General features: G+C 38.2%; 1 protein-coding gene across 2 annotated transcripts; it reads left to right on the top strand.

The window, feature by feature from the left end:
- Nucleotides 1–2,931: 2,931 nt before the first annotated feature.
- LOC134804109 (chymotrypsin-2-like) lies at nt 2,932–14,903 on the top strand. 2 transcript variants are annotated; one of them, XM_063777050.1, is made up of 6 exons: nt 2,932–3,245; nt 5,905–6,108; nt 6,324–6,449; nt 6,779–6,871; nt 7,273–7,401; nt 14,680–14,903. In XM_063777050.1, the coding sequence occupies exons 1-6, from the start codon at nt 2,942–2,944 to the stop codon at nt 14,820–14,822; spliced, it is 999 nt and encodes a 332-aa protein (XP_063633120.1). In that variant the 5' UTR covers nt 2,932–2,941; the 3' UTR covers nt 14,823–14,903. The 2 variants fall into 2 exon arrangements, with proteins under 2 accessions (XP_063633120.1, XP_063633121.1); XM_063777051.1 differs by lacking the exon at nt 6,779–6,871.
- Nucleotides 14,904–24,116: the final 9,213 nt, after the last annotated feature.

The raw sequence follows: 24,116 nt of genomic DNA, 5'->3' as shown, positions 1-24,116 counted from the left end.
CTTGTTAGCCTATGACAGAGCCGTAAATGAATTGGTATAAACAAGTATAAACTTGTATTGGTATTCTTATTCAGAAGAGAGAGTTTTAGTTTTCTTTCCTTCTTTAAGGCTAACGTCAATTTTCTTGCCTCCCCCTCTCTCTTTTTGGTATAGGATCTAGTTGGACAAAGTATAACACAAGGTTTTTCACTTCGTACTTTTCCCTTTTCACAGTTTCTTAACTGCTATTTTTCATGGCCGGTTAGTCATACAGTTTATGATCCTCAGAATGTATATTTTTTGGTTTGTTTGGTATCTCACGAGAATTGTTTGTTATCGACCCAGACCAACATTTGTACACGACCAAGACGGAAACCTTCCTTTTTCCTGGCAGGTTGAGACAATTACTGTAACTGCATTTCGTTATCAATTTCGCGCCAAACCCTCTAATAGAAATTCTGCTGCTCGTCGGTTTAAAAGGTGACACACCATTTGGTCAGCTACATTGATGATGACGCCACTAACTAAGTCGTGCATTGTTCATGACCATGCAGATCTTAAATGCGAGGCCCACCGTGCAGACATCGAACGATAAAGCGACCAATAAGACGTCCGCTACCGTATTAATGGTAGACCATGAGACAACGGTTTTTGTATAACAAGACAACGTCATTTCAATGGACGATTCATAGGACGATGCGATATCGTCTCATAGGACGACGCATTAATGTCTCACGATACGACAAAATGTAGTCTTATGGAACAATGCAATGTGGTCCTATGGGACGCAATATCCTCTCACGGGACGATACCACAGGATGGCGCAATGTCTTCTCACATGAGGACGTAACTCATCGCGATGCCTGTCGTATCACAGGATGACGCCTTATCGTTTTACAGGACGACGCCTGATGTCCCACAGGACGATGTCACGGGACTACGCTATGTCGTCTCACGCAACGACGCTTGTCGTCCAACGGGACGACGCCGTGTGCCATTTATACCCGTAGGTATTCTATTTATGGTGATGGCTAGAGCTCACTTAGTCTCATCGCTGGGCCACGGGCACTGAGCGGAATGTCACAAGGTCTTTTAACGAGACGATGCTCGTCGTCTTACAAGACGCTGCCATGTCGTCTGTCAGGACAATACCATTGTCAGGACGATACCACAGGACGACGCCATGTCGTGTCACGGGACGACGCCTTGTCCTCTCACGGGACGACGCCTCGTCGTCTCACGGGTCGATGCCATGTCGTCTCATGGGACGACGCCATGTCATTTCCCGGGACGACGCTTGTCGTCTGACGGGACGACGCCATGTCGTCTCTCGGGACGACGCCATGTCGTCTCACGGGACGACGCCATGTCGTCTCACGGGACGACGCCATGTCGTCTCACGGGACGACGCCATGTCGTCCCACGGGACGACGCCATGTCGTCTCACGGGACGACGCCATGTCGTCTCACGGGACGACGCCATGTCGTCTCACGGGACGACGCTTGTTGTCCCACAGGACGAGGCCATGAGGCGTAAGTACCCGTGTACTTTTTGTGACGGTGCCTATAGGAAGGTCACTGCGTCTCGTCGCTGGGCCATGGGCACCGAGCGGAATGTCACGAAGTCGGAGGTTTTCAAAATATTTTTACGATTTAAATTTCTTGATCTTTTTAAACTTGCTTTGTAAACGTGTTGCTCGGCTGAGTTACAAAAGCGTACTGAAGAGAAAGCAGCCGCGCGCTGGCAACCGGGTGACATTACTACTTGGGTAGCGCGATAGATGGCGCTACTAGTTGATGAATTCGCTTGATTAGGGCTGAGTTACAAGGGTGTTATCTCATAATGTGGTTCAAGCGAAGGCACGGACACCTAAATACTCAAAATATTGTGAATATCCTCTATATAATGTTCAAAAATAATTAGCCAGAAATATTAAAAAATAAGAGAAATAGGTACATCAATTTGAATAACAGTATAATTTTCTGTTATGGGAAACTTCTAAAATACAATTTCTTTCACTGAAAATATACCATGTGATGTATTAAATGAAACCGATTTATGAGTAAATTACAAAATATATAACATACTATACCATTTCCACTATTTTGTCGTGTAAATATATTTGTAATCTACTGACAAAGCCCTTTCTTTTCAGACCCCACATGGTATGTTTTCAGTAAAAAAAATAGTATTTAGTAGTCTACTGTAACAGAAATTTATACTGTTATTCAACTTGATGTACTTTTCTTATTTTTGGATATATTTAGTTAATTATTTTTAGACATAGTATAAAAAATATTCACAGTCATTTTTTATAAAATTTGGACTAATCCATTTAGCCATTTTCAATTTAGAGCAGTTCAAATTCAACTCTGGAATGTCAATATTTTAAAGTTTTCTAATAATTTGTTAGACCAAGTGGTGAACATGTTAGACTATGTTATATATTTGTAATCTACTCACAAAGCCACATGCATTTTGATAATCAGTAGACCATGCTGATTCCAACAATACCACTTGTCGGTATAAACCTTTTTAGTCCTACGAAAGTTGCTATTCTTCAACTTGGCTACTCCACTATTTATACACATTAAAACTGCGTCGACCGTCCAGTGGGGCCTTGATTAGGGGAATTGTGTTTTCTAATAAACCAAATTAATTTATGTATACATAAATCAGTCTATTAATATTGTTGTCCTACTTGTTCCCCAACTTTTGATCTTTGTCACATGTTTAGTTTCATAATACGAAGTACGATTTCGTAAGTTTCGGCCCGGCCGAAAGGTTCGGCCGTTTTTTGACCGATACCGAAACTACGGCCGAAACATGATTTTTTGGCCGAAACTGTCCGAAACCGAAACCGAACCTTCGGTCGGACACTAGGTACTTTATTGTTATTAAAAACTACCTACCGGTATAAAATCTAGGTGGCTCAAAATATTACAGGTACGTACGACAAAAATGTCTTCAACGCCCATAAGCACCGCGCCTTCAGTTTCTGACAATAAGATTTCCGACACAAATGCTCAATCTACACAGCCTGTATCAAATGATGGCCAAGCTGCAGGCACAAGTAGCAGTGCAGCTGTCTACCGTAAACCAAGACCAGCTTCAAAGTTCACACGAGGAGAAAAATGCTTATTTACTCATTTAGTGGTGACTTTCGCCATCCTGGTTCTGCTGTTTATCGTTTTTGTGGTGCACTTGTACATGGTGAGGCATCATGGAAATGAGATGTTTGAAGGCATATTGAGAAGAAGAGTAGGTGAGAATTTACCATCAAGCGCAATGAGAATGGGCCAGTTTGTAACAAAGAAATCCATAGAAAGTTTCCCGTTTTTATTGGTCTTGAGTTCAATCTAGTGTTCTGATCTGAAAGACTGCGGACGAGGTGTTCAAAATCAACTTGCCACGACTTTATTTTTTAAAGTATAAGAGAGTGCGTGCAAGCTATTTAGAACACCAGGTTCAACCAGTTTCTACTAACCCAACTTTAAAAAGGATCTAGTCTTCAGTTAGCTTTGGCCACTTTTTAGGGTTCCGTACCTCAGAAGGAAAAAACGGAACCCTTATAGGATCACTCGTGCGTCTGTCTGTCTGTCTGTCTGTCTGTCCGTCTGTCACAGCCCAATTTCTCCATAAGTACTGGACCAATTAAGTTGAAATTTGGTACACATAAGTAAATAAATTCGTGACCCAAAGACGGACATCTTACGTAAACAAATGAATTTTAAACATAGAGGCCACTTTTGGGGGGTAAATGAGAAATTTTAAATAATATGTTTTTTAAACTATATCGTTAAATCGTTATATGTATATGTTGTATATGTATACATATATGTTATATATCAAATGAAAGAGCTCATTTTGAGGATCTCAAATATATTTTTTTTTAATATTAAAATAAATAGTTTAGAAATTATTTAAGAAAATAGCCAAATAATGACAATTCCCCCCTTTATCTCCGAAACTACTGGGTCTTAAATTTTGAAAAAAATTATACAAAATAGTTCTTTACCTATAGATGACAGGAAAACCTATTAGAAATATACAATCAAGCGTTATTTACTTACTTTTTAAACCGACCCCTACGGGTTTTCTAAAAGCAATTCACTCGCGTTTCACATATTAAAAAAAAATTGGGTAATGTACGGAACCCTTAACAAATGCCTAAATTAAGGAGTTTTTCCAACTATATGGAAAACGGCAAACATTGTACCAGTACATAAGGGAGGATCCAAACAATTAATTGAGAATTACAGACCGATATCTATTTTATCCACTCTGTCAAAGGTTTTCGAAAAATTAGTCCATAAAAAAATTTACCCCAATATACATAATCAACTAATTTCAAATCAGCATGGTTTCGTTCAACGTCGTTCAACAACTACGAATCTTCTTGTCTATACAACGTACTTATTCGAAAGCCTAGATAATAACATACAGGTAGACAGTGTTTACACTGACTTCAGAAAAGCCTTTGACAGGGTGGACCACCAATTGCTTCTGGAAAAGATAGCTTTTAATGGGATACGTGGAAACTTATGGCGTTGGTTCAAATCTTATATTACAAACCGCTCTCAAAAAATTACCATAAAGGGATATGAGTCACATGCTACTACAATCAGTTCCGGAGTCCCACAGGGATCCATTTTGGGTCCACTGCTATTCGCAATATTTATAAATGACATACGTTCCTGCTTTAACTATTGTAATATCCTACTCTATGCAGATGGCCTCAAAATATATCATACCGTTAGTAATTACAACGACTGTGAGAAATTTCAACAGGACTTAAATCGCTTCTCGGACTATTGTCATGCCAATAAACTTAGACTCAATATGGACAAATGTAAACTTATCAAATTTACAAAAAAAAGACTAACTCTAGATGACTCAATATTACTTATGTAACACCAAACTAACCATAGTCCATTCAATAAGAGATCTTGGAATTACATTTGATTCAAAGTTACATCTTGATCAACATGTAAATAATGTAATCAGTAAAGCGTTCAAGATGTATGGTTTTGTAATGCGCTCTAGTACCGAATAACAACAAGTCACTAATTCGCTCTCAACTAGAACACAATGTATCTGTTTGGAACCCTTATTACAATAAATATAACGAGGCCCTCGAGACCGTTCAAAAAAAAATTCTAAATACTATGTATTATCGTTGTCATCGCTGTAGATTATCTTATCCAGAGTTACTTAAGAAATATTGCATGTTAGATCTTAGTTCTAGGCGCTCATTACTTGAAGCATTAGTACTATACGGCATCTGTAATAATCAGTTTGACTGTATTGCTCTTAACAACAAACGTAGCTATAGAGTACCCAGCCGCAGTAGACAGCGAGAGGCGCGCCCTCACCAGCTGTTTGTAACCGGCCGCTGCCGCACGCACGCTGGCGAGCGCGCTCCTCTGCGCAAACTTGTCAGTACATACAATAAAAAAATTAACCACATAGACATTTTTGGTTGTAGTTTAAGTGTTTATAAAAAAACATATTATTGATGCTTTAACACGCCCTACAACCTAAGTACTTTTTCTACTTTCTCGCACTGTATTTCAAGTACCTACCTAAATAATAAATGTATATTTATATAACTAACCATTCTATGTTGTTGTTGGCACCGGGAGTCCTTAAGACTGACGGTGATTAGTTTGGCTCTGAATGAACATTAGATACTCATAGTAATAAGTGGTAAGCGGTGTGGGCCACACATATTGTAGTGATTATAAGTAATTAGTTTAAGAAGTAGTAGTGACTAGTTGTAGTGTCTGTTTACCTAAATAAAAATAAAAAAACCCTTGAAACGCTAGTCCGACTTGCACTTGACCGGTTTTTCTTTAGTAGGTAAAGTAGGTAGGTATATGAAATTTATTTCAGTTAATCCTCTAATAAGATTTTCATATTAGCTGAAGAGGAGTCAGACTCCCCACCAGTAGGCGTTGTGTACGTTCTGCCGGACTATTATATGTGCAACTCCCTGCTCTTGCGTCCGCGATGGTCATTGGCGCCGGCGCACTGTGTGGCTGCCCGTTCTGACCCGGACTTAGCTTATGCTCTACCAAGCTGGCGAATAACGTATGTCGCAAATACTGGTTCTTCAGACGAGTCAGGTACTTGCTGTGGTTTTATTTGTACACAATTTTAACTTCCAAACATTGGCTAACATCATAACATGCCAAACGTTTCTCTTATATTTTAGCAGTCAATTTTGAGCAAGTTTACTGTAGGTAATCATTATCGTCATCCGTTTGATTAACAGATTAGGGTCTTAGGCGTAAAAATCATTTGAGAATTTTCATACAATAAGTACTTCTGTTTTTTCTAGATGACTTTTCAGAATCACTGATAACTCGCAGCGTGCCACATCCTCATTTCAACAGAGACGACTTCCAAAATAACATAGGACTGTTTCAACACGAGGCTGCTAAACATCGTGTGTTTTCAAACGTGTGTAAGTACTTACCTAGTGCCATGGTTAGGTAAATGAACATTTGTAAATCTTATTGTAATGATATTAAGTACGCTCACGTCTACGTAACTTACTTTCTATGCATCTCGCTCGTACTCGCATATTAGTGCAAGCGAGATGTACAGAAAGTAAATTACGTAGACGTGAGCGTTAAGTCAATGTCAAAACTGATGGTAGAGGCTAAGGTCCACCAATCGGCAGTTAAAAGTGTAGATGTTAATATACACCGTGTCTTTTAGTTCCGGTAATATCTAAATATTTCTTATACCATCAGGTAGTTATGGCTATGATATGCAATCTCTATTTTATAGATATAAGCGATGTCTCCTTGAACGATTACACGCTTAGGACCAATGCAAACGATTTAAAATTGATCAGTTGGGAAGACTCGTGGCATCTACATGGTATGTTACAGGGAAACTAATCAATATTAAGTATAAAAGTAGAACAATGATTATATTGTTTTTACATATCGAGCAATCTTCGACTAATACGTGAGTGACTCATTTTAATTATACTAACATATTTAATGTCTGTATCTCACGGAAGTTATGTTATTAAAATCTGTGTAGAAGTTGGCAGGGGTGCGCAGCAAAATAAGTTCTTTGCTAGCACCTAAGTACTCGAACCGTATTTTAAAAAAAAATATTTCTATGAATTATCCGAGAACTTTAGAACTTTTTTATAAACTTTCCGCAACTTTCATATCTGTTGGTAGGTACCCCTAGGCCACCAACGTCTTGTTCGTTAGTTTGATATTGTGTAATACCTAATACGTACTATAACAATAACAAATTTTCAAAAGGTCACGTAGTACACAATCCCGTTCAGCCGTTGGCGCCGGATCAATGTAAGATGTACGTTTCTCCAGTCGTGGATATTAGGGATTATGAACACTGCGTAACAATGACGGAAAGAAAGAATGTATCTATAGGTTAGTATCTCTGGTTTGTATATTAGACACTAACCCCCTTATTCATAAACGCGCTACAAACCTCAATTAGCTAATAATCGTTTGTCCTTATCTGTCCTTTTGACTTATGTATTTGTAAGAAAGGGACAAAACATAATTTAACTAAATCAGGCCCGTAAAGTTTTATGAATAAGGGGGTAAATAGGTAGGCATCTATTGTCCCATTTATGACCCATATATACAGTGTGGAAAGATATGTCGGGCCCTGGAGGGAAACTACCTTAAATCCTTAAGTTGGCTCATTTTACTTAAGTCTACTTATGTCTCCTACATTCCTTTATTTTTAAAAAGAAACAAAACTGCATTCAACGATTTTTAAAAATTCGCTTGTCTCGACCGGGAATCGAACCGAGTAAAACTTCCAAAAAATATACACTCGCTATTTATTTCTACTAGTCGATCCAGTTAATGTTAATGATATAATATCCATAAAATCGGTATCGTCTTGGGTCGTCCCATTCGTTTTTCGTCAAGTTCTTATATTAGTCCTAGGGGCCGATTTTTGAATTTCGATCGCTCGATTTCGTCACTCGAAAATCGGTGGAAAACGGCGAAATGCTAATTTTTGAAATACGAGCAATCGAAATTGGGAATCTAGTGGTATTGACCACTCGATTTCAATTCTATTAGTAGAATTTAAACGCCTAGTAGTGGAGATATCATTTAACGAAATACACGAAATCGAGTGGTCGAATTTCAAAAATCGGCCCCCTATTCTGCTTTCGTCACTCATTCTACATTGAAAGCCAACGACGATTGTGACGAATGTAGAATGAGTGACGAAAGCAGAATAGGACTAATTTAAGAACTTGACGAAAAACGAATGGGACGACCCAAGACGATACCATAAAATCGAATATTTAGTAAGTACTCAAGAATATTTTTAGACAAGCGAAATTGAAGAAAAAAAGAAAAATCTTTGAATGCAGTTTTGTTTCTTTTTAAAAATAAAGGAATGTCTCCTTTAAGTAAAATGAGCCAACTTAAGGATTTAAGGTAGTTTCCCTCCAGGGCCCGACATATCTTTCCACACTGTATATGTAGTCAAGTCATGCTTGTTATGAAAAAAAGCTGCACTTTAGGAGGAAAACAAGCCGCTTTGCACGATGATAGTGGAGACCCATTAAAATATTTATTTTCGAAGAACCAGTAATTTCGTACTTTAGGAGCCGAGGTGAAGCGAGGTCTCTTAAAAACAGAAAAAAAAATCTACAAGTTTCACGGATCATCCGATTTCGTTAAATTTGGTGTCGATTGTAAGAAAATGACTTTGCTTCATCGTAAAAAAAATTAAAACAAAATATGTCAATACAAAAATAATGTAAAAAAAATTAAAACCTATTTTTTCCTTTTACACTTTATTTTTGCAAATAGTGTGTTCCATATACAAAAAAGCATTGAATGATAAAATAAACATATTTATTATCGTATACTGAAAACCACATCAAAATCGGCTAAGCAGTTTAAGAGATCCATGTTTCAGAACTTGGCCTAATTTTATTTATTTATTTTATAGACCAAGAAGCACGTAAATCATAGGAAATTTTAAGTATCTTGTGGGTATTTCCTTTTGCTATTTTAAAAATATGTGTATATATTCACAAAAAACCGGCCAAGTGCGAGTCGGACTCGCGCACGAAAGGTTCCGTACCATTACGCAAAAAACGGCAAAAAAATTGCGTTTGTTGTATGGGAGCCCCGCTTAAATATTTATTTTAGTCAGTTTTTAGTATTTATTATTATAGCGGCAACAGAAATACATCATCTGTGAAAATTTCAACTGCCTAGCTATCACGGTTCATGAAATACAGCCTGGTGTTTACCAGTTCTGTTCGTTTGGACAGACGGACAGCGGAGTTAAAGTCCCGTTTTTAACCTTTGGGTACGGAATCCTGAAAAGGTCTATTCGCCGTCATTCGTACTTGGCTCACATGGTACGCTGCATGCAAGGTATGTTTGTGAAGTGCAGCTTGAGTTGAGGAAAGGTTAGTTACAAATTTGTTCTATACTGTAAAAAACCGTTCAGTGCTCTGCATGTGCGTCATACAATTTAATGAAATGGTTTCTAGAGGAACAAATAAGCTTATAAAGGCAGGTACTTCAGGATGCTACTGGACGCTGGACATCCGACAGGCGTGTTGGAATATCAGGGCCTAAATATACAACTGCTTCCGTGAGCGCGAAAACACAGCCTCATTTGGGATGCGACGTGTGTAAGCACACTTGCCCTTGTGTGAGGACACCTCAGGCCACAGGGCGTGTCGGAGCAGCCGCCGAAAAAGCAGCAAAACTTAAACGAGCGAAATATTCAAATTTGGAGCCTGCCTACGAATTTGTACATAGGTACGAGTAGGTACCAGTAGCCGTAGAGACAAGCGGTTCTTAGTGTGCTGAGGCAAAAAAACTATCAATAAGTTAGGACAATGATGCCTACGTGAAAAAAGGGGTGAACCCAGGGTCGGCGCATCTTTAGTCACACAGCGAAGCAACGCGAGCAGTGTTATAGGCAGGCAGAGTTCATCGGAACCATCTACCGCAAAAATACTGCAAGTTCCCGGCCCTAATTCTGCATCCAAAAAGGAGTCAAACAGGATGATCGACCCACTATCTCCAAAGCTGTTTACCTCTTGCCTACAGGAAATCGTCCAGAAGCTGGTGGCTAAATGGTAAACAATGGGCATTGACGTCGGCGAAATAAGGTTGGCATTGACAAACCTGCGTTTTTCCGACGACATAGTCTTCTTTCCCCCCACACTGCACCTCATTTAGAGAAAATGTTAGAAGGCCTTAGACCAGCCAAGTCTTGAAGTCGGATTCGAAATGAACGGGACAAAAACCCAGTTAATAGTCAATGGCGTGAAACGTTGGGTCACGGTAGATGGGCAGGATATACAATTTCGTTGACGAATACACCTGCTTGGGCGAGATAACATCCTTCGATAATAAGCAGTCCAAGGAAATCGATCGACGCATCGAAAAAGCCTGGAAGAGTTTTTGGTCCACGAAGGGCCATCTTCCACTGGCATCAAAACTCAAACACATCAACATGTGTATCCTTGCTTATCCTAACAACCTACAGTGCATAAACTTGGTCATTAACAGAAGCAAAAGTCTCGACTAAGGAATATGACAGTACTATCGCCTAGTAAATAAAACTTAGCCAAATTCTAAAACTTGAATCTCATAAACGGCTTAACCGATTTTGATGCGGTTTTCAATATACGATAAGAAATATATTTGATTTTATCATTTAGTGCTTTTTTGTAGACTTTTTTCTATATGGAACACACTATTTGCAAAAATAAAGTATAAACTGAAAAAATAGGTTTTCAATTTTTTTTACATTACTTATCTTTGTATTGACATATTTTGTTTTAATTTTTTTACGATGAAGCATGTCATTTTCTTACAATTGACACCAAATTTAGTGAAATCGGATGATTCGTGAAACTTGTAGATTTTTTTTTCTGTTTTTAAGGGACCTCGCTCCACCTCGGCTCCTAAAGGACGAAATGACGGGTTCTTCGAAAAAAAATGTTTTAATGGGCCTCTACTATCATCGTGCAAAGCGGCTTGCTTTCCTCCCAAAGTGCAGCTTTCGGGCAAAAAAGCTTCATAACCAGTAAGACTAATGACGCCACTTTTAGCATCACTTGTCTAAGTCGGAAGGCGCGGTTATTATATCAAACTGCTGTCGCCGCTTTCTGATGGCAATCGCCACATCTACATTAAAAAAAATGACAGGTAAGTATACGCAGAATTCGGAAATTTTGAGTTCCGAGATTTCATGAAGGATTGTCGGGTGAAAAATGTGTAGGTACATAATTAAAATCTGAAATTGGTATTAATTGATCGAGCGCGAGCGATGCATTCGTAATATCCGGCTGCAGATTAAGTTTTTGGAGTTTTTTTTTCATAATGTCGGAGCCAAGGAGGGTTGCGTGGTCTACAACTCACAGACACACTAATTTCATTCATTCCATTGTGTTATGAAAAAAAATACCAATGAAATAGTAAATTTTAATACATGGGTAAGCTAAATATAGACTTTTACATACATGGTTAAGGGGCTACCCGAGATATTCATCGATTTTTGACAAGTTTTGAATTGTATCTCCTACTTTTGCACTACAGACAGAATTATAAAACAACAGCCATCGGTTCTTCAATCTTTTATTTCCATATTTTTCTACCGGATTATAAAAGAAATTAATACTTATTTTTTTATTAATTTTTTAAACATTGTCTAAAACACACTTATTTTGCTGTGAAGGATCTTACATATACCAAAGAGAATAGATAGTATAGAGGGGTCCTGTCATAGTAAATTTTGTAGTCACAGTAAATTTACTGCCATCTATCGACACACGACTAAAACTCAAAATCAAAACGTATAAAATTATCAATGAAATGTATATATATGGATAAATATTTGATTATTTTTATATCATTTTGACCCATGTTCATTCACTGATATCTATGTGTTAAAATTGTTAAATATGAAACGGTATCGTCACGCCATCTAGCCGAACATAGGCTAAAGGTGTGTGCGCCATCTATCCGAGAATGACGTTTTCCTGATTTCCGAGGCACGTTTTTTCCTTAGACTTTATTCATCTTATACGAAGTTACATATGTCTTTGCATATACGAAATCTACATATTTGGGTTCGTCTTTGACGTCTCGATAAACGTGTCTAGAATTTTAATTCTAAACTAGTTAACACAAAAGTTATGGCTAGGAAACCAGTTTCTTGGCCTAAAATTGTTCAACTTTGGTGCCAAATATATCGGAGACAATGAACTTTGAAGTTTTGCTTAAAGCCGTTGCTGTTAATATGATAAGCTACAAAAAACATATGAAAACTAAGGGATTCAGATCGAAGGTCATTGGCGTGGGGGAGCCCCTTAACTGTATTTTCTATTTATTTACGCTATTCATTTCATGAGAATTACATTTGTATGTACATTAGTTCGGTTACGTAATATTGCTATGCCCTTGCAGGGCTCATGTTTGAAACAACTAATTTGTTATTTATATAATATCCATTTGTATAACATGAATACAAAGAAAGAACTTGGAGTGATTCGAGTAACTGCTTCTGAAAAGCCTTGAAGTTTGAAACTTAGAAGTGCTACGGCGTAGCTCGTAGCAACAATTACATAAATATCAGATATTTAAAATGAAATACCGACGTGTACCTAATACTATTTTTATTTTTTTTAACCGACTTCCAAATCTAAAAGGAGGCTAGGTTATCAATTCGGTTGTATGTTTTTTTTTTATGTTTCTTACTTCATATCTCCGTCATTCATTACTGGACCGATTTTGAAAATTCATTTTTTGATTGTATGTATATGCATACAGATTGGTCCCGTTTTTGTCAAAACCCAGTACTGATGATGGGATCCATGAGGAATCGACGGAACTCCTCAAATCTTAAAGGCATGCGTATAGAGATTTTTGTATTTTCATCAGAAAATCAAGCATTTTCATTAAAAACTGTCGCATTTGATGTAGTGGAACTGCTGATGATGATCAGAACAGAACTCTTTAACGACGCATAGTTCACGTTTGGCGATTTGTCCTCTTCGTTATGTTTGTTAAGCAAGTTAAGTTTATTAAGCCACATTTTTGTCAAGCTCGAGTTCTGATGATGGGATCCATAAGGAATCGAGGGAACTCCTCAAATCTTAAAGGCATACATAGTGATTTTTGTGTTTCTATTAACAAATCAAGCATATACATTCAATAAAGTGACATTTGAGGAAGTGAAACTGCTGATGATAACCAGAACGGAACTTTTTAACGACGCATAGCTCGCGTTTGGCGATTTTTCCTCTTCGTTATATGTTTGTTAAGCAAGTTAGGTTTTTAAGCCACATTTATGACAAGCTCAAGTTCTGAACATGGGATCCTTGGATCCACGAGGAATCGAGGGAACTCAAATCTTAAAGGCATACGTATAGATTTTTTTGTATTTTCATCATAGAATCAAGCATTTACATTAAAAACTGTCGCATTTGATGAAGTGGAACTGCTGATGATCATCAGAACAGAACTCTTCAACGACGCATAGTACACGTTTGGTGTTTTCGAATTTCGATTTTGACTTGGACTGGGACCCGGACTCGGACCCAGACCCGGACTCATACCCGGATCCGGTTCGGACCCGGACCCGGACCTGGACTTGGACCCGGATTTGGACCCGGACTCAGAGCCGGACTTGGACCTGGACTCGGACCCGGACTCGTACTCAGACCCGAACCTTGACCCGGAAAACCACTATGATACCTAAACTTAATAAACCACTATGATTACCTACCATAAAATGTAGGCATAAAGTATGATGATCCTACTAGCCCCAATAACCTAATCTTACTAGCCCCTCCCGCTCAAATCCCCGTACACAGCACCGTTAAGTGGGTTAGGTTAGGTTTGAACTGCGATCCTCACAGAACCGAACAAAAGTGGGTTAGGTTAGATTAGAACTGCGAGCCTTACAGAAACGAAATGATACTAGAAAAGTGGGTTTGATTAGGTTCGAACTGCGATCCTCACAGAACCGAACTGCTATTAGATAAGTGGGTTAGGCTAGAACTACGACCCTTACAGAAACGAAATGCTACTAGGAAAGTGGGTGGTTTTACCTCCTTTTCTACATAGTGCACCATCTACAATAATCTTTCACCGGCCCCCATAGAAGTCGGTTTTTTTTTCTTAAAAATTATATTCTTAATCGTTAATTCTAGGACCTCTAACGCTAGAAATGATGAGCCTTTAACCGTCTGACCATCTAAAACATGGAGCCGTCCTAAATTGCAATCTACCATGCAGTGCTGGATTAACTTGACGTCCCTTTGCGTGCACGACCACAGATAAGATATTGGCTTGAATTTTGACAACCCTAAATAGCCGAAAGGGATAGTGCCATATATTAGATAGGGACAGCATGATTCGACCCTGAACCGCTGTCAAACTTCGGTTTTGTAGGAAGTTTCCTTTCTGTACGGTAGTACTATTATTTATTCTGTGGCTAGAGTATCAGCCCCCAAGTATCGATCAAAAGCGTAGGTAATGTCCCTATCGCCCCGAAGCGTTTCATCAGATCAGATGTAGTGGTATACTGAGCAACTTTGTTTATTGTTTAATCCGACACTGCTATCTACAATTACCTACTTAGTTTATACCGGACTTCTATCGGATTTCTACATATACTGACGTCACGTTTTATCTTAGCCCCTGGAGCAGTATTGGCGATGAAAGTAGAGTTCGTCGGCATATTTACGTGGGGTGACTCCAAAGGCAGAGGGCTCCCGTTCGTAATACTGGACTTAGCACACTATAAAGACTGGATCACATACATTGTTTCTGCAAGGTAAACGTCGCAATGTTTGACTTTATTTTTTTTAGTTGACATATTGTTTGCTGTGAATAAAGATTGAGCGTGCCAAATAAAGAAAGGATCGTGAAGTATTGAGCAATTTGATTTCTATTCCGCATAAATACCACATTAAATAGTAGTAATAAAGAGTAGTAAATAAATTTATAATATTTATTAAATAAATCTAGTTTTCCCTGTAAAGTTTAAGAAGTCAAATTATCACATACCTAAATTGTCTAATTAGACTATTTTTTAGCTAATCCTAAAGCTTTTAATTTAAGACTTCTGAACTATTTTACTAAATTGAAATTTGAAATGTTGGCGCCAAATTGAAACGCTCTGTAACCAAGGCGTTTGGCGTCGCAGTTGCAAAATTCAGGTTCCCGGGCATAGGGGCGAGGGAGGATGGCCCAAGTAATACAAAAGTAGCTGAATATTGTTTGAATAATAGAGCATGCCGTACTATATGCTGAATAAGGTAGCTGTGTATCGTCTGTATAAGCGCTATTACAGACGTTATACAGAAGGTTTGAGCACAAAGTGGGTCCCATACGCCGCTTATTACTGAATAACAGTAATGTAATAGCTGTATAAGTGTGTGCCCACACATTGAATCGCTGAATAACACTTGTATAGAGACAGTCTCTAAAAGCTCCTATACCGCTTTTAAACCAAAGTTATCCAGCTTTGTACACAATGCATCAGTTATTCAAACGTTATGAAGCTTTTGGTTCCAAAGTGCATTTTTACAGAAAATATATTCAGATATTTGTGTTAAATCAATGATTTGTCTTCCATTTTAATTTGTGAACTCGTGTCAAATTGTAGTTTCTGAAGTGAATACTTACAAAATAAGGAGGACATCACCCATATATTTATTTGATGTTTACATAATTTCAATTTAATTGCGCATGCGACTTTACTGTTAATATATATATATTTTTTATTTAAAATTTTAAAGCGCCGCGTAAATAATGCACTGTTTAAAAAGTAAATATAGAAAATTTACTACTCCACTTTTAAATTTGTAATTTTTTTGCGGTGTTTAGATGTTTTAGTGATAGGAAATGTACTTTAACAAGTTATGCTACGATAAAACTAGTTTTATAAATGAATAAAAATGGGTTTTTCACTTCATTTTCAATTCCTATATAATTGTAGAGGTTAGAATATGAGCAACCGTAATGGCGTCCGACTGTGCTGAATATAAGCTGCTGCCACAGCTATTATTGTGCTAAATTTCTGAATAAGCATTCACATTATTCGCGTTACTAAGCTACATGTTAGATAATAATGGTTTTAGAACAACAAGTTTTGAATAACATCAGTATAATAGTAATTGTTTTCTCAATCTTAAAGCCTATTAGTGTTCTATACACAAATAGTAAAAACCACATAGATCCTCACTAGTTTGATTAGAAACGTTATAGGTATGTAACACGGGCAATATTAAATCCTACTTCCTACTAATATTATAAACGCGATATAATATTTAAGTTATATGATAAATCTGGGTGCACGGCAGATTACACAGTTATTTTTTCCGTTATCAGTTCCGACAAATATGTAGTAGGTAAAGGTATACGCAAAGATGTACGACGTGAGTACAAAGATGTGTATAGTATGAGTATGGTGTGGTTACGAGTATGGTATGAATATGAATATGGTATAGGTGCGAAGGTGCGGGTATATTAGTAGCGGGTATCACGGGTATGAGTACAAGTATAGTTTGGTATGGGCAGTATTGTTTAGGTATGAGTTCGAGTATAGTGTGGGATGGGTATGAGTAGACCCACTTGAAACCTAAAAACAGTCTGTTCAAAATCGACAGGAGAATCGATTTCGCTATATTTTAATGGGGGTGATTATTTTATTTTTCGCATACCCAGTCCAGTCTACAAGTTTTTAATGCAACAATATCAATAACTAGCATTTGACACCTTGTTTGCCAACTAGCAACCACCTTAAATGGCCATTGGTAAACTTTATCTCGTTGCAGTAAGGTATGCAAATGGTCAGTTAACAGTGTTTACGATGGTAACTAGCAATTGTTTTACGTCATTAAAACGACAATACATCTTGTGTAAAATAACCAATCGAAGAGAATTGTTAAGAAAACTAAACCTCGATTTTTTAAATAATGGTTGGATTAAAGAACAAATACGCAAGATACGTTCAAAATCAAATAAAAACACGCTCATGCTCAAAGCAATCGGGCTCAAGTAGCACTGTTGACCGTGTATAAAGCTACGGAACCCTCTCCACCGCGCACTTGTTGATACTAAGCAGTACCTAGTTTGAATAGCGCTTCTCATTGCGTTCATTTTGCAGCTTTTAGCAAGAAAAGATAGTATATGTATACTAAAATCGCTATAACTTAAGTATAAGTGTTGTTTTAGTATTTATTATTCAGACGTTATGTCTATAAAAGCCATAACCAACCCATATATGCAGCTACTGAATAACAAATAATATGTGGATTTCATTACAGCTTCCAGTAATAGCATCCACCTTTATTCAAAAACTAGCATTAAAACAGAAACTGCAACCGCTTTTATACAGTTGAAAGTCTTCACCGACGCTTCTTTTCAGCATTTAGTAGCCACTATCACATTTTTCTTAATATTGTCTGATTAATATCTCACAACACAGAATATATACAGCTAATTGCTGCTAATGCTGCTATTATGCAGCTTTCAGTGACCACAAATGCTTTAAGCTGAATAATGTCTGACTAACTGTGTAAGAAATAAGTATTATTCAGCTTTAATATGCAAAACCGATACTATGCAAAATTTATTCAGCATTTATTGGTATATAGGCCCCACTAGGCCCACATATTTTCTTATTCCGAATTTAGTAATTTCCACCGCTTATACACAAAATTTATGCAATCTTAATTTGAATAAGATGATAATTTTACTCTATTATCCACGGGGGGGGGGGGCGCGTGTCCATGTGAACCTAGGAAAAGGATAATTTTGAGTGAACTAACAGCATCACGCTTGGCTGACCAATGCTAGACTTTATATAAGAATAAGAATAAGAATAAGAAATGTTTATTAGCACAAATAATAATTAATAACACAAGATGAAATAACACAAAACTAAGATTCAATTACATAAATATTTGTGCCAAAAGGTCCCCACTCAGCTTTTTGTCACGTTGTGTATCCTAGGACACACAACGTGACGCTGATTTTCAGTGAGGCCTGGTAAAAGACTAAAGCTAAAACTAAAACTAGGTATATGGTGGCAGAACCAAAACAAAGGAATTCAACAATGAATAAATAATAATTATAAGGCTATTGATTTTATACATATCTATGTATCTTCTTTTGTCGGGCGCGTATGTGTATGTATGTGTGTGTGTGTGTATGAGTATGTGTGATGTTTATTTGTTGGCACGGTTGCCTAAGTGCTACAATTTTTGTTTATCTAGCAGAAAGTTCTGGAGTTTTACTTTAAAAGAGGCGACTGATAAACAATTTCGTACTGGTGGTGGCAAGTCGTTCCAGCACTTTGTGGCAGCAAAACGGAAGCTGCCACGGAAGGCAGCCGTGCAGTGTGTTGTGCGGTGTGTAAGTCGTGTTGCGTGTCTCATAGCACGTTGGGAAAAGTTTATTTTGTCATAAAGGTATGATGGTTCTCTATTTTTTATAATTCCAAAAAGTAAGGTCGCAAAATGGAGAGATCTACGGGAGGCCATATTCATTAGGTTGTATTGATTTAAAAAAGGAGTGACGTGAGCACGTCGAGGGATGGGAAAGCAGAAACGGGCACAAGCATTTTGAATTCGTTGCAGCATTTTCTTAGTGCGATATAGTAAGCGTTCACAGATGACTACATCTGCGTAATTAAGTTTTGACAGTATGAGCGCCTCACATAACTTAATGCGCATGTCAACGGAGAGACACTCACGGACTTTGTACAGAACCTTGAGACGATAAAAACAGTTGCGCATTGTTTCCGAGATATGTTTCTCAAATCTCAGAGACTCATCCATTAACAGACCTAAATTACGAGCCTCTACAACTCTCTCTAAATGAGATCCATTGATTGTAATTTGTGGGTTATGTCTTGTAACTATTTCAATCTGTTTTTTTGTACCCAACAGCATAAATTTAGATTTAGAGGAGTTTAACTGTAAATTATTCTGGTGACACCAGTTGACTATGCTGGATAAATCATCGTTAAGTTTATTTACAGCTATGCTTGTGTCACTTGCTTTGAAAGATATATATAATTGAGTGTCATCCGCGTATATGTGATACTTACAATTTTGTATGTTACTAATTACATCTGCACTATACAGACTAAATAGGATAGGTCCTAGAATCGAACCCTGTGGAACACCTCTAGTGACCGGTAATGTGCTTGAGAGTAACTCAGTGCCATCCTCATGACAAATTTTGACATACTGCGTACGATTAGTAAGGTAACTATGAAACCATTTCAGAGCCAGTGTGTCAAAACCATAGAAGGCTAATTTAGATAAAAGTAAAGTCGTGTCAATCGTGTCAAATGCGCGAGAGAAGTCAAGTAACACCAGTATTGTTGCCTCACCAGCGTCTTGTGCAGCTAGGACATCATCGACCACATCTAAAAGCGCAGTGGTAGTGCTGCGAAGCTTTCTGAAACCGGACTGTTTTTTTGGCAGGATGTTATTTGCCTCAAGAAACGCCGACATTTGAACGCAAACAATTTTTTCCAGTACTTTTGATAACACTGGAAGTATGCTGATTGGGCGAAGTTCTTTGAATTCATTTGGATTTGGGGTTTTTGGAATGGGTTTCACAACCGCCACTTTCCACTCGTCAGGGAATATTCCAGTCTCTAGAGATTTGTTGACTATGGCAGTTATTGTAGATAGTGTTGTTGGAAGAGTCGTTGATATCATATTTATGTTGAGTCCGTCGTTGCCCTGTGCATTGGTGCCAATTTTTTTAATTATATTAAATATTGTTAATTCATTAACGGGCTCTAATTTAAAAATATTATTGCCAAATTTGTGAAATTCAAAGAATGTCAGATTCGATATGCTAATGCCGTTAGTGATTGGGAGCTTCAAAAAGTGTTCGTTTATTTTAGCAGCATTACAAAGAGATTTAGGTAATTGATAATCAGTATTCTTAAAGTTAGCCACGTTTTGTTTAATGTTTTTCCATAGCTTGCGGGGATTTTTTATAATATTGATATTGTGATTGAAATAGGCGGTTTTTTCATTTTGCAATGCTGCGTTGACTATATTTTTTAGCTCTTTATAGTACGTTTTATGAGAGTCAAGTTTGGTCAGTCTATATCTGGAATAAGCTTCATCACGTGTTTTCATCATTTCCTTAATGGTGTATGTGATCCAAGGGTACGAGCAGTCTTTTACGTATGTCCGTCTGAGAGGTGCATGAATGTTGAATAACATGAGTAAGCCATGGTTAAATTGCTTGACCATGTCATTCACATTTCCAGTCAAAAGATTATGCAACCCCAACGAATGTATGTCACTATTTAAATTATCCTGTACTATATCCTTGAGTGGTCTGTAAGTCAAAAGTCTGCGAGGAATTCGTTGTTTCTTTACGTGTATTTCACACGTGAGGAACGCATGGCTACTTAGAGTCGGAATATAATTTACGTTCATATTGCTTACGCGCATGTTGGAACAGATAACATCAATTAATGTTTCACTGTGATCCGTGAAGTGAGTTGGCTGAGCTACATGTTGTGTAAGATTCATATAGTTTAAAAACTCTGACATTTTCTTAGAGCTAGCATCTTGGACGTCCAAAATATTGATATTAAAGTCGCCCAGTAATATCAAGTTGTCGATCCCACCAATGGAAGCAATGCTTTCGGTCAGGGCATCAAAAAATAAGTCAGGGTTGAGCCAAGGCGGTCGGTAGGCGGTGCCAATCGCGAACTTAGTACCATTGATGCTGATGTTTAACCACATTTGTTCTACTGATTGTGCTGGCGGGTGAGAAATGACACGCGCAGTAACTCCGTTGCGGATATAGAATCCAACTCCCCCGCCACGCGTATGTACGCCCGCAGGGCGCGGGATGTGGCGCAGACGGTAGCCGGGGGGCGCGGGCGCGCGGCCTTCCTCGCCAGCGCGCAGCCATGTCTCGTTGATCGCCATTATATCGACATTATACCTCGACATAGCAATAAGAAACTCGTCGTGACGCGTGCCAAGAGATCCTGGGTTCAGCAGTCCAATAAGCATGTTTTTGTTGTTAACGAATTGAATTTTGAAAGAAAATGTAATTTGGATGTGTTTGCTATTACTTAGCAGCTTACAAAGTAATGTCACGTGACGTCTGTCGGAGGTAATTATCGTGTTGTGCAAGTAAGGTATGACATGAGATGCTGGTTTATACATTCGTTTTGAGTAGTGAGTTTTACATGGGTAGTCATTTGGTATTAGTTTGTCGTAACATAACAGATTTTGGTATTCAAGTACTAGAAAGAGTAAACCGTTTTTACACACATTCGGAGTAGCATGATAACTGATTGCCTTATAAAACAGTTCAGAATGAAGTTTAAAATATGCATAACACAATACATAATGAAATTTTAAAATAACTAAGTGAACAAACCATATCAATAACCAAAAAATTTCGTGATATCAGCCTCTATGCGCAACCGCCGCCGTGGGGCCCCTTCTTCCTTGCGCGCGTAGATACATCCGTCGCGCGTCCACACAAACTTCCAAAGGCATCGCAAGGCCTCGGCGCGGGCTTTATAAAAAAGCTGGCGATTGTGACGTGTCAATCTTTCATTGACATAGAAGGTCTTTGCAGATGACGACAAATTTCTTTTCCGTATTGTTGGATTAATGACGGATCCTCACCCAGGATTTCTAGAAGAGTGTTGTCTAGAATCACGTCTCCTGTCTCCTCAGATGATTCTACAGGTTACGATGGCGGCAGTATCTGCGTATTCGATAAAAGAGTATCTTGTACGGGAGAGGTGGGGGGTACTGTTTGCTGCACAGATGTTTGTGTAGGTGCCCGTGGTGGTGTTGGTGTGGCGAGTTTTGACGATTGTTCAGGTATGTGTACGGTCGATCTTATGGTTTCAAAATGATTTATATCCTCTTCTGTTACCGAGTAATCGTCATCTACTGGCAACTCGTCTGTAAATATATACTTATAAGCTGTTGATCATCTGCATAATTATATGATGATGTACACATTGGTAGAGTTGTAATTATCGTTGCAATAAAGTATACGAATGGGTGCGTAACTCGATGGGGGTACGATAAGCGACATACTGCGCCGGTCAGGTAAAAGGTAAATAGTCTAGCTCGGGTACCTTTGGAACGTGGATGACAGACTAGTGATGGGTCAAATCGAAAAAATTTCAAACCGAATAAGTCGACTCCGATTTAAACCCAAATCGGTTTGCAAACCGATTTGGCCAAGTCGATTTTAACTTCTATTTTTTAATTATCAGTAGTTCAAACCGCTCCGTAGTCGCTTGGTTTTGAGTTGAAGAAATCGAATTGTAAATTTTACGGTTTGTTCGACCCTTAGAATTCTTAGAATAACACGACAGCAAAAACTTTTGACTTAAAACTTTTGTAATATTTTTTTACTTTCCGTTGCGCGGTAGATCAAAATGTCATTAATTGCTAAAGATAAAACGGGAAAGCACTATACGAGCAAGCTGGAAAGAGCGTGCAGTCTCGTGCGATTCCGTGAGTCATTGCCGCGAATTCGTTCAGTTAGCAAATCGACGCGGCGCAAAACTGGCAAACCGATCCAAGTAAACCGCCAAATCGATCTCTTTAAGCCTATGCGAAATTGAACCTTACTACTTGAACCATAAGTTTCATTTTACTTTACCTGTAGATACCAAGTTTTGACTTGACTCGACTCAATAATGACGGCAAAGTGCATGCCAACATTTTTCTTCGTGGTTTGAAGTCGATTCGTGTACATTTTATGCCTCAATATGTCCGACGAAAGTGACGCAGCAATAAATCGGAAAGGGTGCGCTTAGAGCGGGTGATCGTATCTTAAGTCGATTTACGGAACACTCAAGTCGATTTAGTCGACTTCAGACCTAAATCGGTTTGAACCGATTTGTGAAGTCGAATCGTAACATCGCTATGACAGACCCGCTGCAAGCACTTACTATAGCGGTATTCAAAACAGAATTCCCGAAAAGGAACCTTCTCGTTCTAACGGTCGCAGAGGTGTAAGTATAAATAAATTAAATAAGTACATGTTTACTATATGTATTAAAAGTGAATAGATTATGCAAAGGAGATAGTCTTTTCATGTGGTCTAAAGTTTTTTTGGCGGACCAACTACTTTTAAAGCATCAAAAGATTTATTAAACAAGGTGTAATGTGTCTGCAATTTCAAATAGGTACACATGTATGGAATGTCTATCGGAACACTTCACTGATACAGGATTTTTCTGTATGTATATTGGCGCGAAGTGTTAAATTGTTAATGTCAAGATTGAGTTTCCAGTTTAGGCCAAGAGATGGCATAATCTCAATCGTGCAAGCAAAGATTCATTGATTGTAGGTGTAGATGTCGACGGCCGATCGTAAGATCAGGCATATCATGAAATTCCTAGGCATATCGTGAAACGTGAAAATCTTTGACTCCTTCCCTGAGTCGACGGAGCCCCGCGTAGCGAGCCCTATTTCTGGGCAGTTTGCCCTTCGGGCATCTGAAGCAACCTAACGAACCTATCCTACCTATCTATTGAGTTAATGTGACTATCGTCAAAACATTACACAGGAACATTACGATCTGCCTGATCGTACGATCGGCCTACGACGTAGATATTAGATGTGTAAAGCCTACGACTAATTCGTGCTTCGAATTTAACAGCTAATGTAGAAGGCGCTGTACCATCGCCCACACTGTTAACTCTGTCCATCGGTAAACCTTATTACAAAAGGCATAAAGTCCGCCGATGTACAGTTAAGTGTTGATGTGAAGTAAAGTAAATTAAAGTAAAGTTGATGTGGTGTTGCTGTTTGTACGTACGTCTTAATTTAAGATGATATTATAATGTCACAGTGCTAAAAATACCAAATACCCATGGGATGGGTCGGATGGGTCCCAGTGGGGCTGGCGTAGGTATAGTGTAAAAAAGTACGAAAATACTTTCTTCTTCTCTACGTGAAGTGATGATGATACAGTAGATCCTTACCGCTCATTTTATTACCGTTAAGAGCCGTTAAGTATATACTATTTACAAAATTGTAATCCTACCGTATAGCAGGGCAATCCTAGGATTCGTAGGGTTTTCCTAAGAAATAATT

The sequence above is a fragment of the Cydia splendana genome, chromosome Z (genome assembly GCF_910591565.1).
Source record: "Cydia splendana chromosome Z, ilCydSple1.2, whole genome shotgun sequence".
Taxonomy (NCBI): Eukaryota; Metazoa; Arthropoda; class Insecta; order Lepidoptera; family Tortricidae; genus Cydia; species Cydia splendana.
This window is presented reverse-complemented; position numbering and strand designations above follow the sequence as displayed.